At 35.6% G+C, this 18749-nt stretch overlaps 1 protein-coding gene across 1 annotated transcript in view; it reads left to right on the top strand.

Moving 5' to 3' along the window:
* Positions 1-18749, top strand: part of COL24A1 (collagen type XXIV alpha 1 chain) — a 374970-nt gene that overhangs the window by 16576 nt on the left and 339645 nt on the right. The window contains exons 3-4 of the mRNA XM_077771041.1: positions 7751-9099; positions 15968-16021. Coding sequence (XP_077627167.1) covers positions 7751-9099; positions 15968-16021 — 1403 coding nt within the window. The remainder of the gene's footprint in view (positions 1-7750; positions 9100-15967; positions 16022-18749) is intronic.

The raw sequence follows: 18749 nt of genomic DNA, 5'->3' as shown, positions 1-18749 counted from the left end.
CACAGACACATACACATATATAATGTGATATGATATAGACATATATAGTGTGATATATATGATGTACCTATGTAATGTGATATATATGATTATAGACATATCATATATTTATTGATTATCTCTCCCTGAATGGTTAGTGCTGTGAAGAAAAAATAAAACATAGTAACATGTTGGAGAGTCACTGGGGCCAGGTGGATGACTATTTTATATTTTAGATATTGTTGTCAAGGAAGACCTCTCTGAAGAGGTCACATTTGAGCCTAGATCTGAATGAACTAAAAGTTTAGAGCATTCTAAACAGAAAGAATAATAAATATAAATACCACAAATTCAAAATGAGGTCAGGGGTTTTAAGGAATAAGAAAAGACCAGTGTGGCTGGGACAAAATGAAAAGAAATGAGATCAAGAGAGGTAAGAAGGGAGTGGATGACATAGGTTTCATAACACCATGTAAAGGGTTTGGATTGTATTTTTACTGCAACAGGAAGCCATTGGAGGATTTTGTTCAGGAGAGTGGCATGATATAATTCACACTATCAAATATTACTCTGGCTAGTGGTTTGGTAGTGGGGCTCTTCAGTGAGAGAGGCACTAAAGTAATAGGAGCAGATTTGGGGGAAAATATGCTGCATTAGAAGTGCTTGTAGGACATCTAATCTCTACTGCATACATTCAGTAGGCAATTGGATATGCAAGCCCAGAAGAGAAGTTTGTGAGTCAGCATGTGTGGTTATTGAAATCATGTTTTGGATGAAGTCATTAGGCTCGGTGTTTACCGTAAAAAGAGCAAAGTGTTGTCTTGGTGACACCATGATTTACTCTCTGTTTAAGAAGAAAATAGGTGCTGCTGTTAGGGACAATACATTCCTTAAAGCTGCTATGCTGAGAGATTGGGTCCAGAGGACTGCCTGCTTTCAAATTCTGCCTCTACACTTCCTACTTGGGTGACCTTGGGAAAGTTATTTAAATTCTCTGTGACTTAATTTTTATAACTGTCAAATAGAGTTAGCAATAGTACCTACCTCATAGGGTTATTGTGAGAATTATGTGGCCTAATAAAGTTGTGAGAACAGTGGTTGGTACATAGAATTAATAAATGCTACTGTTATTTTTATCCTTTAAAAAACGCAAAGCAGAAGTGAAATAAGTCAGATTGAGAAAGACAAATACCATATGCTTTCACTCATGTGGAATCTAAAAACAAAAAAACCCCAAATGAATAAACAAAACTTAGAATTAGACCGATAAATATAGAGAGAGAACAAATTGATAATTGCCAGAGGGAAGGAGGGTGGGGGAATGGCAAAACGGATGAAAGCAGTGGGAGGTACAGGCTACCCATTATGGAAAAGAAGTTAAGGGGATGAAAGGTACAGCATAAGGAATATAGTCAATGGTACTATAATAGCATTGTATGGTGACGGATGGTAGTTACACATATGGTGAGTATAGCATGACATGTAGACTTGTTGAATCATTATGTTGAACACTGGAAACCAATGTAACATTGTATGCCAACTATACTCAAATAAAAAAAAATAAATTGAAATTAAAAGAAATTCTTAATGAAAAAAATGCACTTGATGAAGTGCCTGGTTGGTAATCAATATTCTTTAAATAGTAACTTATTTCCTAGGTGACAAAACCTGGATTGATTTTTTAAAAAAATTTTAAAAAATGTTTTAAAATGTTTTATTTATTTCTGAGAGAGAGATAAAGAGGCAGCATGAGCAGGAGACGGTCAGAGAGAGAGGGAGATACAGAATCCGAAGCAGGCTCCAGGCTCTGAGCTAGCTGTCAGCACAGAGCCCGACGCGGGGCTCGAACCCACGAACCATGAGATCGTGACCTGAGCCGAAGTCGGATGCTTAACCGACTGAGCCATGCAGGTGCCCCAAAACTGGATTGATTTTGCTGTTAGGGCCACTCATGAAACAAGTAACTTACTATGGACAAGTACATTTTTTGTTGTTTGTTTTGCTGTATTCACTGGTACGAATTATCTTAATTTAACCTACAAATTGCAATTCGGTGATTCCAAGACCAGACCTAAATTAACAGCAAATAGTCTGTTCTCTGATAGAAGTCTTTCTTTCTCCTGTTCTCCCCACCCCTCGCTCATTTGTGCCTTTTATCCTTAAGAATCCTCTGCTCTCCTATCAATATCTGCACAAAGCATTTGTTGAACATATTCACATTAAGATTTGAAAGTTTAAAACTGGAATAACATTTAGAAATCCACTCAGATACCAACCCTGACAGCCACTTAGAGAATATTACCTACTGTGAGAGTCTGTGGGAAGAAAATAATCCTGCCATGATTAATTCTTAAGGCTTGCCAAAGGAGATGTGAGGTGATGTGGGGAACACAGTGGCTGTGAGGCAGTGTGGTGAGGCAAAGATTAGAGACTTTGAAGCTAGACTGATTGGGCCCATATCCATTTCTACTATTTATCAACTATGTGATTTTGACTAGGTTATTTATTTATTTTTATTTTTTTCTTAATGTTTATTTATTTTTGAAACAAGGACAGAGCATGAGCAGGGGAGGGGCAGAGAGAGAGGGAGACACAGAATTCGAAACAGGCTGCAGGGTCTGAGCTGTCAGCACAGAGCCCGATGCGGGGCTCGAACGCACCAACCATGAGATCATGACCTGAGCCAAAGTCAGGTGCTCAACTGACTGAGCCACCCAGGTGCCCCTTGACCAGGTTATTTAATGTCTCTGGGCCTCAGATTCTTCATCTGTGAAATAGGTATAGACATTAAGTGTATGAGCTTGAAACCATGAGATATTATCTTCTCACTTCCCTTTCTAGATATTAAAAAAATAAATGAAATAACATATAACCCTGGAAACTCCATTTTCAGCAAAACTAGGGGACTGATAATATATGAAAACTCAAAATATGCTGAGAAGAGCATATAAGTGTCAGCATACCCACACTTCTAAAGATGAGGAGCATACCCGGAGATACTTTACCTTTAGTCCTTGTACAACACAAGTGCTGCAGGATCTGGGGAGTAGAGAAGCTGCCCAGGGCCAAGTGCAAGCACATAGTAACTAAATGGTTCAGTGCGAACAAATCTCAGAACATACACACATCTACTTCCTAAGGTGAAGGATTCATTCTGAAGCATATACCAATGAAAATGGATAGAGGAGAAGGAGAGCTAGGTATTGCCAGCTGGGCTGGCTGTAGAATTTCTGCTAGATGAAGTTTGGTTCAGAGAAAAAGGTGGGGCTATATCAAAAAGCCATTTGAGAAGGAAACTCTGGTAATGCTGAAACAGCCTTTAGGTTTTGAGATTTGGAAAGCATGGCCCTCTGTCTTCTCCCCAGCATCCTTCTCTAAATTGTTAGGCTATGAAATAATAAGTAACTAAAAGTAACTATCATAGAATAAATAGAAAGGTACAATAAGAAAGATGTAGGGGAAAGCAGCAAAATGAGAATGCACACATAACAAATGTCACCCCTATAAAGGAAGATCATAGAACAGAAATATAAGAACTCAGGAGAAGGAAGAGATGGCAAGACCTTAAAAGAATATGACTTGTGAGCTTGTAGAATTCAGAAAAGATGTCGTAGGAAAAAACTATTTTTATAAATCAAGATGAAATTGGAAGGAGCACAAAGAGAGATTAGATATTATAGGAAACACGGCAAAGACAGAAATGAGAAAATCAAACAAAACTGAAGATAAAGAACATATTTTAAAAAATTACAAAGAATGACAGACATAGAAGACAGCAGTGATTAAACATTATTATAATAGGAATTTTTGAAGAAGAAAACCATAACTATAAAATAGACTATTCAAGGATGTAATTCATGAAAACTTTGCTGAAGTAAACAACAACAACTAAACTTGAATCTAAACAACAAATGGGCATCTATATGCCTGGAAACATTTATCCAGACTGGTCAATGTGAAGCCATATCTTAATAAAATCTGCACTCCACTTCAAAGGTAAAGAACTACTCTTTGGGCCATGTTGGTAAAATTAAAAAAAAAAAAATTGAGTCACCTAGAGAGAGAGATAAAATTAGCTGACTTCAAATTTTTCTGTCCTAACATTCCAGACCTATGGATGTAGAATCATATCTCTAAGGTATTCAAAGAAATTAAGTATCAACAAAGAATTTTATATCCAGTGAAACCTAAGATATGAGGCTACCAATAAACAATTCTAAAAAGTCAAATATCCAGGAAATTTTCCATGAACCCTCTTGAGGAGACTAATAGAGGATTAAACTTCATTAAAAAGGAAATAACTAAGAAAAATACTACCAAAGTCTGGCTCTGTCAGAAGAAAATTTGGGAGCAGAACTGAATATAAATACCATATAAATGTTGGAATGGTATAATCACTGGTAAATCGGAAGGAAAGAGGGAAAAAAGACAGGAGTAGATTAAGTTCGCTGATTGGCACATAAGTAGAAGCTGGCTGGGAATTAATATTGCCCAAAGCTGATAAATCAAATAAAAAATACAAAAGGATATTTAATAATAAAAAGGTCAATACTAAGAAAGCTAATTCTGATGGTAAGGGAAAGGGAGGAGGGAGAATAAAGGAAAAGGAAACACTGTCCATAGGAAAGAAATAATAGATATGTCTAAATAAAGAGGACCAGGGACATTGTATATTTTTATAATTTTGAAGGTAATAGAAAATATGAATCTATGTAAAAGATATTCTTAAACTATATCCCATAGATTTTGATATATGATGTTTTAATTTTTATTGTTTTTCTAAAAATGTAATTTTCATTTGTATTTTCCCATTGACCCAAATGATTTAGGAGAAAATCTTTAAATTTTCCAGTTAAAGGTTTTATTTATTTTTTTTCTGATTTTGTTATTAAAATCTAACTTGTTAGGATTGTGATTAGAGAATGGTATCTAATTTGTACTTTGTTTTTAAAACTTTGCCTAATAAATTCTACTTAAACTAGGTCACAGAAAATAATGAATCAATATTTAGTTGATAAAGATAGTACAATAAGAGAAAAACCACAGAACAGTCTTAACTTGTAAATATTGATGTAATGATTCTACATGTATTATTCTTCGAGAATACAGCAAGATATCAAAATAATAATATACAACCAACAAGTAGATTTTATTTCAGGATTGGAGGGTCAGTTCAATAACAAGAAACTTATGCATAGCAAATTCTCAAAGACTTTTGACTTTTTAAAAATCTCAGCTATTTGTCATAAAAACTATAAAAATAGAATTGAAGGAAAAAATTTATGAAATATGAAACACACACATACATATAATTTTCAAATAATACTCTTTCCAGTAACGTTTTCTTTAATGGAATCAGAAATTTGAGGCAGTAGATAGTAGGGATTATTTCTTTGGGTAAGGAGAAGCCTTTGACATCATGCCTTGTAAATATGGCACTTCCTTTGTGTAAGGATGGCCTATCTGCCTTCTTAGAATGATAACTTTCACAAAATATATGATTATATACACTTTAAGCATTGCAATTTTTAAAGGAGCAGTGTTTCTAACGTAGTTTACTTGTCAGATTGAGATGTGCACATCCTTAGGGGCAGGTACTCCTGGGTAAGAATACCCAAAGTCACACACTAAACAGATATTTGTTTTAGGTATATAAATTTTCTTTTCTTTTTAAAAAATATTTTATTTATTTCTGAGAGAGAGAAAGAGAGAGAGAGAGTGTGTGAGCAGGGGAGGGTCAGAGAGAGAAGGAGACACAGAATCTGAAACAGGCTCCAGGCTCTGAGCTGGCTGTCAGCACAGAGCCCGATGCGGGGCTCGAACCCATGAACCGTGAGATCATGACCTGAGCCGAAGTCGGACGCTTAACCGACTGAGCCACCCAGGAGCCCCTAGGAATATAAATTTTCAGTGAAGATTAGCAGTGAGGACAGTTAACTGATTGAGCTCGTAATTCAAGTTTTATATTAAAACAAACATAGCCATATTATAGAGAAAAATTACTGTTTTTCCTAAATTATAATTATAAAACATGAGAAGTCAAAGATACTGTTTTTATGGGGCCTCTTTAAAATACTCCTCCAAATTCCTGGAGACACATATAATTCTTAGCTGCTGTTAGGAATGTTTTGGTGGAAAAGTTTAAGAGACACTGTCATCCTGTGTCTTAGATACAAACATTTATAACATTTGAAGCTATTGTAAAACTACAATTACTTTATAAATGAAATTATGGTTACAATAATAATAATGGTTAAATAATAATGGTTAAATAATAATGGTTAAATAATAATTATGGTTAAAATAAGNCTTAGATACAAACATTTATAACATTTGAAGCTATTGTAAAACTACAATTACTTTATAAATGAAATTATGGTTACTATGCCCTTAAAATAAAACACTCAAGTATTTTGTAAAGCTCTCTGGTGAGAAAACATTTTAATTGTATTGCTAGATTACACATGAGTGATATTTGCCATTATTTTTGCTATTTGTAATAAACATGAATTATCAATTATCTACTAATTTCCTATAAAAGAAAAACTAAGATAATTTATAATTTTTTGGCTAATTTACAAAAACTTTTTTCTCACTTATCACAGCTATGAATTAATATTCTTTGACATTTCTTGTTAGAAATGATTATATATGTACAGAGTTACAGCTGGAAGATTTAGAACTCCCAAGGTAATAATGATCCTGTGCCTGACTACTGTTTTATATCTTTAAGAAAGGATTCATCATTTTTTACAAATTGAATTTAATTTTATAAGACTATAGAGAGAAATGTGACATCCAATAAGATCCTGATGGGTAAATTCATTCATTTATAATTATAGAACTATTTGCAAGGCAAAAATAGTAGATATCCCATAATTAATTAGACACAGAATCTGTCTTCCAATAGATTAATATTGGATAAGGGAAATAAATAGTACACTATTGGTAACATTGCAATAAAAATAAACCAAAAAAGCCATAATTATATAAAGTTTATATTATATGTGACCTATACTTTATATAATAAATATTGGAAAATAGTCTAAAATTGCTTTGATAAAAATGTGGAGGGCTGAGATAATAACAGAAGCAAGAGAAACTTGGAAGGGAAAGAAAAAGTATGGTAATCATCAACAATAGGAATTTAAGTTCGCTTGTCCAGGAGATACTCAGTATGCACTGAATAATTTATGTGTAGCACACCCTCATGGTATTAGGCATAGGGAGAACTCTTATGTCTCTTGTAAATTCCCAGAAGGCTATAAGGAAAAAAAAAAAATAAAAGATTATGTGAACTTAATTTATACAATGGTTTCCAAGTTATAAATTTCTTTTTGTAACTGTGTCCCCAGTTTCTCTTTAGCAAAGAAGTCATAAAATTTTACGTTCTAAATTAAACAAGTAATATTCATTGTAGTAACAAATATGGTTCCTTAATTGACTGAGAAAGATGACAGAACATTTACTTAATTTTGGGTTTAGGAATATAGGGGTGTGTGTGTGTGTACACACACACACGCGTGCACACGTGTGCATGCTCATGGGTATGTGCTTACGTATGTGTGCGTGTGTTTCAGCTTACTGAGGATAACAATTTATTCTTCCTCCCCATATTTCTCATTAACTGGAAATTGACAGAGCATGCTTATTTTAGGGATTACTGTTGATACAGACAAGGAATATTTTCTCATACTCAAACATTCATATGAACACATGAATGCCTAAGAGTAAGATTCTTTCTCTTTCTCTCTCTCTTTTTAATTTCCAGGCATAGATATTCTTCATCAACTAGGCCTTGGAGACAAAGATGTAAGACACTCATCATCAGTGACTGCTGTACCATCATCATCTACACCATTACCTCAGGGGGTCCATTTAACAGAATCTGGTGTCATTTTAACAAATGATGCTCATATTGAGTCACCTCTCATGAAAATTTTACCAGTCAACTTAGAACAGCCATTTACAATATTAATTGGGTTACAGTCACATAGAGTAAACAATGCATTTCTCTTCAGCATTAGAAATAAAAATAGACTGCAATTAGGAGTGCAGTTATTACCTAAAAAATTAGTAGTATACCTTGGAGGAAAGCAGTCTGTATTTTTCAACTACAGTGTTCACGATGAGCAATGGCACTTATTTGCCATTACTATTAGAAACCAAATTGTTTCAATGTTTGTTGAGTGTGGAAAGAAACATTTTAGCAGAGAGACTCTTTCGGAAGTCCAGACTTTCGATTCTAACAGTGTGTTTACCCTAGGAAGTATGAATAATAATTCTGTCCATTTTGAAGGAGTAGTATGTCAGTTGGATATTATTCCTTCTGCAGAAGCATCTGCAAACTATTGTAGATATGTGAAACATCGTTGTCGCCCTGAGACAAGCCATCTTCATACAACCATCGTACCAGCTGAGATACTGGAAAACTCTCCGTTGCCCAAACAATTTGGTGAAAAAGTGCTGTCAGAGGACACATTTACCAAAGGCAAAAGCATTCCAAATATCATAAAGAATGATTCTGCAACAGTCCATGAGCAACAAGAACACCAAATATCAAAATCTCAATTCATCTCTCATTCAAGGAATGTTTCTGCTGTGGATCTTGTAAACCATGGAGTTCAAGCCAAAGAAATGATCACTGATGGACATACTCAGACAAATTCAAGCCTGTCAATGACCCATCATCTCAAAAAGGCGAGAACAAATAGCAAGGAGAAATTTAGTTCTTTTTCAAATGTATCCAACAATGTCACACAGCATAATGATAGAGAAACTGGTCTGTCACCATTTAAGAAGATATCATCTATTCTTCCACATATAAAACAAGAAACAATTAGTAATCTCAAGAAGGCTATCACAGCAGATATACACACTAATGAACTCATGGAACTGCAACAGATTTTAAACACAACCTTATACAGAATGACAGATGAGCCGTCTGTGGACAATCACCTTGACCTAAGGAAGGAAGGTGAATTTGATCCTGATGCCTCCTATCCCATCGAAAATAGCTATGAGACTGACCTTTATGATTATTATTATTATTATGAGGATCTTAATACAATGCTCGAAATGGAGAATCTGAGAGGGCCAAAAGGGGACACTGGACCTCCCGTAAGTTGTTTTTTAAATCTGTCTTAATGCATTAACTTATCAAAAAAAGAAATCTCTAGACTGCAGAATACAGAATAGATGAGATCTGTTTCAGAAATGTGTCCTGGCTATAGTGATGGATTTATGCTTACTGTAATGCATCCAACAAGAATGCAACCGGGGCTCAAATATTATATTTTTTTGTTGTTTATATTGGCAGGCTGAAAGGTTACTTAATTCTGATAAAGTGGTGAGTAAGCTATATGTTTTTCTTGTTCAGTGGAAATTCAAACAAGAATTCAACTGCTAAATATAGATTAGCATTCTTTATAGAAAAACCATAGACTTAACACATAGTCATGTTAAGAGGACAGAAATGTTATAGTAAACTAAAGAAAAGCACATTAAATACATAAATTAAATTAATTGATAATTATTAAACACATCTTTCAGCAAAATAATATCCACTGAATTAAAATAGAGAGTAAAATTTACTTTAGTTCGAGATAATTTATAGTGAATCACTGCCTGGAAAAGGCAAAATCTTATGTTACCGTTCTAAATGTCACATATTTCATTACATCTTTAATGGTGTAGTTAACTTACGTTTACAGACTAATAAAAGCCCCAGGTACCCAATACAAAAAGTAGCTAAGAGCCCCCCTGCCTTTTCAGTAAAATTAAAAAAAAGGCAGCCAAATCACTTACTTAACAATGTCTAAACAAAACTATGTGATAATAGATTGATGTTTTTAGCTCTGAAATTCTTTTGTTGTGTAGGTACAATTACAGATGAACATTTGAAAATTTTCTAAATCATTTAAAACTCTTTTGAAGCTATTTAAAATTACATTGGGGGGTCTGGGTGAATGATGAAGAAATGATGAACTTTGTAGGGATTATTGCATAACTTCTTGAAGTAGATGTTTCTTGTGAAGTCTCTGAGGCCAGCCTGATTTTTCCTATCTGTAGGTGACCATTTCTTCTCCCATATGCCTCTGCAGTTCTCATCATCTCTGAAGTTCATTAAACCTATTTAGGTCTGTATCAGTTTTTTCCTGGTAATCTTTTGATATGAAGATTATTTTTATTTGATTATAGAAACATCTCCCTTTAGATCCTCAAATATTTTTCTTTTCCATTTTTCCACGTTCTTCTTCAGGATGTCCTTTGTGATGATAGATATTATCCATCATTTTCTCTATTAGCATGTCTATGTGATTGCTTTGTTCTATTTTGTGTGAATTCTGCACTCACATTCCTTTATTGACTTTTCAATTGTACTTAATCAGTTTTTATTGTATTGAACATGGCTTGCATCTAAAATAGTTTCTTTTTTGTTCTTTCATATCTTTCTTAAAACTCTTCTGGTTCACATTTCATTACCTTCATTGTTAGTTTTGTTTCTTATAACTCATCTTTGAGCTTTATTTTTATAGAAAAGTGGCATCTTGAAATTCTTTGCATCTATAGTGAGCTATGTGACTGGACTTTTTCTCTGTTACATGAAGTAATTCCTCTTCTGGTAAACAATTTTCATCTACTTTTAATTTATGTTTCTGTCCTCATACTTCCCCCTCCCCTCAATAAGTATGTAAAAGCCCCTAGCTGGTTTATTTCTGGTTATTATCCATTTTTAAAATAAAGGCAACTTTGGGCACCTAAATGGTTCATTTAGTTAAGCATCTGACTCTTGATTTTGGCTGGGGTTATGATTTCATGGTTCATGAGTTTGAGCTCCATCTCTGGTTCCATGCTGACAGCGCAGAGACTGCTAGGGATTCTCTCTTTCTCTCTCTCCTTCTCTCTCTGCTCCTCCCCTGCTCATGCTCTCTCTCTCAAAATCAATAAGTAAATTTAATAAAACAAAGGCAACTCTGACTGGGGCACTATTTGTTTTAGAATAGTATAGGGAGAGGCAGAGGGGAGTAGGGTGGAGTGGTACACAGTGTTAACTTAAGGTTGCTGCCTTTAAACACCATCCTGTATATATTTTGTCCTCTACCCAGAGACATATCTCCTTTTACTTTCGTGTGCAATTTGTTATGAAGCCCTTTGTTTCACAAGCCCTCTAAGAACTAATATGATGATTAATGCTCCCGCCTTTTACCCCCTCTCACCACCAGAAGTCTCCTGAGATTAGGAGGTTTGGTTGTAGATCCCATAGCAATGATGGGTTCCTCCTCTTTAGTTTTACCTTCTTACTCTTGGCTGTTTGGAGCTGGGTCTTCCCTGGATCATTAATCATATCTACTGTGGCTTTCTTATTCCCCTAAACCTCATCATTGTGTAATCAAAGGAATTTTGGAATGAACATTCAGATTCATGAACATTTATGATACTTTTAGATATCTGTAGCCTGTCCAAGATTTGAGATCTGAGGAGGTTTTCGTTTCTGGTCATCTCTCAACATCTTTTCTTACCCCAAAGTTTCTCAGTATTTGGAAGATAATCTTCATATTTTGTGGTTTGCGGTTGTGGCCCTTTCCTTGTTTCATTGGAGATGATTTTTTTTTCCTTTCTTTTGGTGTTTTTTGTTGTTTTCGGTGGGTTTTGAGGCATGGAGGGTAGTTTTAAAAATGTTCTCATTCTGCCATATTTTATGTAAATTCTCTAGTGATCTTTTTAAAAACACAAATCAGATCACATCAGTTAGCTGCTTAAACTCTTCAGTGGCAGAAGCCTAAAGCTCTTAGAATAAACAAAAGATGTTTTACCATAACCTGTGTGGTGATCTGGCCCCTGCTTACGTCTACGGTTTCCTCTTGTGCCACTTTCTCGTACTCTCCCTGAGTTTTCTTTTACTTCCTCAGTAAGTCTGTGCTCTTTGTTTTGTTTACTTATGCCCTCATTCATTTTACTCCCATTTTCTGGAGTTTTACTTTCTCCTCTTTTCTAACTCTTATTCATCTTTTCAATCTGAGCACTCACTTCCTCAGCAAAGCCTCCTCTGATACCACAAAGAAATTAGGTGCACTGGCTATGTTAATCTCTCTGTTGCTTGCCTTTGTGTCACTGAGTAAAATGTATAATTAGGTGCTTATCTGTTAACGTGTGTCTTTTTATCTAGACTCTAAGCTGCAGGAGGGCTGGTGCTTACTAATGCTTATCGAATGAGTGAGTGAATGAATTTTTAAAAGGAATTTTAGATGCAGAACTTCCAAGATTAATTGACCAGACATTACTATCTCTTAGAAGTTTTGATCTTGTGACTATATTTAAGGCAATTATGTATTTGGTAATATGTAACAATTACCTTAGTAGCCTGGGTGGCTCAGTCAGATGAGTACCTGCCTCTTGATTTTGGCTCAAGTTAAGATCCAATAGTCATGGGCTCGAGCCCCACGTGGAGCCCCGCATCAGGCTCCATTGGAGCCTGCTTAAGATTCTCTGCCTCTCTTCCTCTGCCCTGCTACTCCACTTATGTACACACTCTCTTAAAAAAAAAAATTACCCTAGTAATTATAATATTATAACTAACATTAATTGAGTGCTTGCTGTGTGCCATATATACCTTTAAAGAATTCATTATGCTATAGTTTACTGGCTAACTAAAATTGATCAGCCATAGTGGTAGGTATTCTATATACAGTATCTTTAATCACAATAACTGAAAGGTAGATTTTTATCATTGATATTTTAAATTTTTTATTTATTTCTAGGAGAGAGAGAGAGAGAGCAAGCGTGAGCAGGGGAGGGTCAGAGAGAGAGGGAGTCACAGACTGAAACAGGCTCCAGGCTCTGAGCTGGCAGTCAGCACAAAGCCCGACGCGGGGCTCGAACCCACGAACCGCGAGATCATGACCTAAGCGAAAGTCGGACGCTTAACCGACTTAGCCACCCAGGCGCCCCCGTTGATATTTTAAAGATGAGGAAACTAAAGTTTGGAAAGAGTAACTGACTCGTCTAAGGTCATTCAGCTAGTAAATCATTGAGGCCTGATTCAAACCTAGATTAGACAATTGCAAATCCATTACTCTTTTCATTGACTTGTACTTGTTTTTTTAATTTTTTAAAGTTTATTTATTTATTTATGAGAGAGAGTGTGTGAAAGGGGAAAGGGCAGAGGGAGAGGGAGAGGGGGAATCTAAATCAGGGCTCAACCCCATGAACCATAAGATCATGACCTAAGCCAAAATCAAGAGTCAGATGCTCCACGACTGAGCTGAGGCATCCTTGAATTGTACTTTCTCTTAATAACCAAGAATCTCAAAATTAAAGTGCTATTATTAGTACTTTATTTATAGAAAGTAACTTATTTTCATCAAACAAGTCATGCCATATAAAGTCAGTGTGTTTCCCTGGTTTGTAGAAATCCCTATTAATAATCTATTCTCAATGATTTAAAAATGTAAAATTGTAAAGAAAGTTTTAAAATTGAATTTTATATACTGCTTATTAAACAACTTAAATATTTCAATCATGACATAAAATAGACTTTCTTTCTTCCCCAGTGTCTAATATTACCTTTTCTATGTAAATGGAATAGTGTTTTCTTTTGTTGTAATATAGTGTGATAGAGTAATAGACCATCTAGACATTCTGTTTTAATTTATGTTTAGTTTCCCATTTTTCTTATTTTTTGGGACCTCAATTAAGTAGCTGTTAACTTCTGATTATAACAACAGAACCAGAATTGTGCAAAGGATTTCAATGTCTAAAAAAATAAGTGAAAGTCAATTTTTGATGGACACTAGTGATATGATATATGTTATGGGTAGCTGTTAAAATATTTGAACAACTCAGGAAGGAGAATGCCCTCAGTCTGAGGTTGAATGGAAATAGTACTTCTCTCTCAATGTTAGGAGATATATGAAAGGTTTTATTGGGACGCCTGGGTGGCTCAGTCAGTAGAGGATCTGACTTGAGCTTAGGTCATGATCTCACAGCTCGTGAGTTCAAGCCCTGCTTCGGGCTCTACAGTGACAGTGTGGAGCCTACTTGGGATTCACTATCTCTTCCTCCTTCTCTGACCATCCCCCACTTGCACTATCTTTCTCTCTCTCTCAAAATAAATAAATTAATTAATAAATAAGTTTTTTTAAATCAAGTTAGGGGATGGGAGAAGGAAAAATATAATTAAAAGAAAATGGACAGTTTGAAAAATATAAAGAGGATTAGAATACTTCAAAACAACTGTAATATAAAAAAGAAAGTTTTGAAGAGTAGTTAATATCAAGAATTGAGAAATGAGAAAAAATTCTGTATAAAAATGAGGCTCTTCGGTCATGCTACTTGTTAATGCTAGGGCTCACACTTTAACCCTGATATGTCGGATTTCAATGTTTGCGCTATTTTTAACACAATCTTGAATGAATATTTGTAATGTGAAATATGTGTATGCTCTGCGGACACCAAGAATAGTTCATGTCAGCAGAGTGCTCAGCAACAATTAAGTGAATTCAAGATGAATGAATGAGTATGTTAACCATGTCCCCAATGAACATATATTCTGCCCCAGTTGATTGTCAAAATGAAAAGACGACATAAGGCATCACATGAGGAAGTAAAGAAGTAGTTTCCTATTTCTTATTTGATATTATTTAATATATTTAATCAGAATACTTTAGTTTTCTATCTCTTGTTAATATTAAAAGCTTGTTGTACACTCTGCCCCTGCGAGTTCTCCTCTATTAAAGAGGGCTCTTGGACTGCTCAGGGCTTGTACGTTCAGGAAGTGTTCTTTGAATGGTGTCTCTTGGTTTCTCTTGTTGAGAGTTTGGTTATTTTGTTTCCCCACTTGTAGCGGTATTTGGAACTCTCCACCATGTGTACTTTGGCTTGTTTCTTGAGGTAGCCCGTGCCCCAGGAAGCAAGGTTCAGCGCACAGGCTAGGACAGAGGTGACCCGATGGTGGAAACTTGGTAGCTGGACACTCTCAGACTCCAGGGTCCCCGAGAAAGCAGTGAGCTCAGTTGGCTCCATGAGTCCCGGCATCTGTTGTCTCACCAGCCTCAGAGTTGTTGAGGGGTCTTCTCTGGATCCCACTCTGATCACTAACCAACATTAACCTTAAAAATAAAATGGCCAGAGGCGGGGACGCCTGAATGGCTCAGACTCTTGATTTTGTCTCAGGCCGTAATTTCAGTTTGTGAGTTTGAGCCCCACGTGGGACTCTGCGCTGACAGCATGGAGCCTGCTTGGGATTCTCTCTCTGCCCCTCCTCAGCTCATGCTCCCTGTCTCTCAAAATAAATAAATAAACTTAAAAAAAAATAAAACAGGTACTTTACCATCAAAAAGTAGCTTATTCTAGACAAGCAAGCTACTGCAAGTTTAATCAGAATACTTTAAAAATTGATCAGTGTTTGCTTTCATACTTTGTTTTGCAAACCATTGAAGTCTATGACTGACCTCCTGGTATTCTATATTTGGTGCAAGACAAACTTATTACTGAATATACTAGAAAGATCTCATAACAGTTTGACACATTATACAGATCCTTGCTCTAAGTCTTTTAAAAGAACATAACATAGTCAGTGCTTTATTTTTTCGGGGCAAGTCTTTTGAAATGTGTTTGAAAAGACCTATAGTTGTTGGTCTCCAAACCCTAAATTCAATTCTGCCTTCAGTAGTAAAAGTAAATTTAGGTAAAAATTACCCACAAAACTACTAGTTATGGTTCCTGTAAAAACCAGATACAGTGGCTGTAACCATAAGTCACAGACTTTCTGCTGCCATTTCTGGCCAGATTAAAGAGGACACTCGAGTTTCAATTCTCACCCCTGCTGATTAGGGTGAGGGGATTCATATTACTTTACAATCATCATCAGCTGGGAACTGGGGACTGAAAAAAAAAAAAAAAAGCCCTAAAGTGGGAATCTTGACAAGTCCTGTGAGAAAAGATGTGTCTGTTATTGTGCCTAATATCTTGGCGATTGTTTTCCAAGGGTCCACCTGGTCCAGCAGGCGTCCCAGGCCCATCAGGAAAGAGGGGTCCACGGGTGAGTAAATGGGCTCTGTGTCCCACTTGCTGTTAGCATTAGGAACTTTGCAGTGTGTTTTTTCCTAGCATTGTACACTATGTCTGTCCTTTAGAAACCTGCCTCCGTCTTCAAGCTTAGCCCTACCTTTGCCAATTCAAGAGAAACTCAGGAACACGTGCAGCTTGTTTATTTGAACATAAACACCCAGCCAAGGCATTCTCTGTGACCCTGCCTGAGAAGGATTATCAAATTTATAAATTAGTGGCTCTTCTGGTGCTACTTGTAATATCATTCTTAGTTATAAAGTGATCTCATCGATAGTTGAGAGCTCGAGGTGGGGTTCATTTGCTTTGGGAAATGAAGAGGAGTGGGTTGCCTTAAAATAGTACATTCCTGGATTACATAGTGGAAAATGCTGGAGCTACTGACTAGAAAAATAATTGACCTGAGGAAAAAGCTGCCTTAAGGATCAGCAGTGGTTTCTCACATTACACATGTCCAACAGAAGATTTACTGCTGTGTTAAAATTTGTTTCTTTCAAACCTAAAAAGTAAATGTGGACTTTTACTGACAAAAATCCTTCCAAGAGCCAGAAAACGAATTGCAACCGTGTGTTGCAAAGACAGATGCGCATGCCGTGTATAATCCACTTTCTTTCTTTCCTGATTTTTGTCTACCTCACACACAATTTAGTGAAAAATCATCTGGAGATAATATTTTAAGTTGTTCCTGCTCGCATTAAACTCTTGTCCTCATACGGACAAGAATGCTCCGATGAATGCTTATTGGCTGTAGCTGTGGTTAAATATTTGTTTCACTTGTCTATACTTGATGGCCTATCACATTCCGCCTAGTCTCTCATCTGCGTGCCCACCCTCCATCTTTCTAGCTCTCTCTCTGGAACCCACCTTTCTGAGGACTGGATCTCTCTCTGTACCAGTCCCATCCCCTATCCACTACTGAGGCTGTTTTCCTACGGCAAGGCCTTCAATGTCTGAGTCTCCATCTATTCTCATAGGACAGCAGTTTCCTCCTCTAACTTCTATCTATTTTTATCATTTATTTGTCCAATTCTTTCTTTAAAAGAAGGAACAGTATTCCTCTTCTCAAGGCTAATTATTAAACTTGCAACTTCACATTTTTTCCCTCTCCCTAGAGTTTATCTCATGTGGCAACAACCAAATAAGTATCCTTTTTCACAAAAACCTCAAACTTTCACTGATGTTAATTTTTCCCAAAGTTATCGTCCTAGTGCACTGTTGCACTATCGAACTTTGTAAAATGATAGTTTATGCCATTGCCCTACATCTACATCAGCGATCATTGGTAAAGCCCCATAAAATTTTCCACCTATTTTACAATTTTTAAATAATAATTCAATAATTTTTGAAAGTTACAAATGACGTGTCATAAAATCTAATATTTTTCTGTAGTTTTAATCTCGCTCGATTAAATTTTGCCATTGCTGACACCCATCTCTTTTCTGAAACACAATGTTCTTTTAATTCAGAATTGAAACTACAGAACAATAAGTAATCACTAATTACATGTTATATGTTAAGATAGAGGTATGGACGAAGACTTGAGAAGTAGGTACAAAACTCCACATGTGTACAGGGGGCCTGGAGACCTGGAAGGCTTTCTGGAGGTTGATCTTAGTTCCTCCATTTGACGGTTCTATAAACTTAAGTTTCTTCATTTGTTAATGGGAGTAAAAATAACCACCTTGCAGGATTGTCCTAAAGATTAGTAATAAGAAATAGAAAGTCTTAATACAGTTATTTACACATAGTAGATACTCAGGAAATAGAAACAATTATTAAATTCAAACCAGCAAATATTTATTGAGAGTCTAATATGTTCTAAGTGCTATACTGGCAATATGAAAAACAGTCTCTTTTCAAAAAATGTTTAACCCTATAGCTAAATGGCACATATTATAAAGTAGTTATACTAGCAATAAGATATTTAAATAACAGATTAGAACAGTCTAAGAAATATCCTAAAGCAATATACAGTTAATTACAAATTAACTTTACATGTAGCGATTTCTATGAAAGTAGGAAAGAGAAATCACTTTCTGATGGTGTATCTAGGGTTTAAAAATGAGGTCGAGGGGCACCTCAGCTGTTTAAGCATTAGACTCTTGGTCTCAGCTCAGGTGTTGATCTCAGGGTTGTGAGTTCAAGCCCCACATAACATTTATTTATATAAAAGAATAAAGAAAATAAAATAAAAATGACGTGGGATCTAGTTGAAACTTGAAGGATGATTTGGTCAGCTCTAGGGAGGCAAAGTTCAATGAATTGAGCCTCTAAGAGATGCATAATGACATAAGCAAAAGTCCAAGTGCAGAAAAGGTTAACACATGTTGACAGAAAGAGAAAGCATTTGTACTTCCTTATTTTAGGCTTCTTACTCTGTGCAGCTTTTAGAAGTAGCACCATGAAGTATGGCTGGAGATAGGGGTGAAAAATAAAGGCAGTGTTTTGAATCAAAAGACGGAAGCTACAGTACTGCTCTGTATGTAGGGTAGCTGTGCTTTCTAAGACTGAATAATCCAACATCTCAGAAAAAATTAAAAAAAAAAAAAAGCTTTGTGGAAAATAAAAAGGTAACATTCATTTTGATTAAGTTATGCCATATACTATTTATACTTACTGTTATTTGTATCCAGAGCTTTTCTAAAAGTGATCTGACTTTTTTTTTTTTTTTTTTTTTTTTTTTTTTTTTTCTTTTTTAAGGG

Source organism: Crocuta crocuta, unplaced genomic scaffold (assembly GCF_008692635.1).
Source record: "Crocuta crocuta isolate KB4526 unplaced genomic scaffold, BGI_CrCroc_1.0 scaffold125, whole genome shotgun sequence".
In the NCBI taxonomy this organism is placed as follows: Eukaryota; Metazoa; Chordata; class Mammalia; order Carnivora; family Hyaenidae; genus Crocuta; species Crocuta crocuta.
Note: the sequence above shows the minus strand (reverse complement) of the source record. Positions and strands in the feature narration are given on the sequence as shown.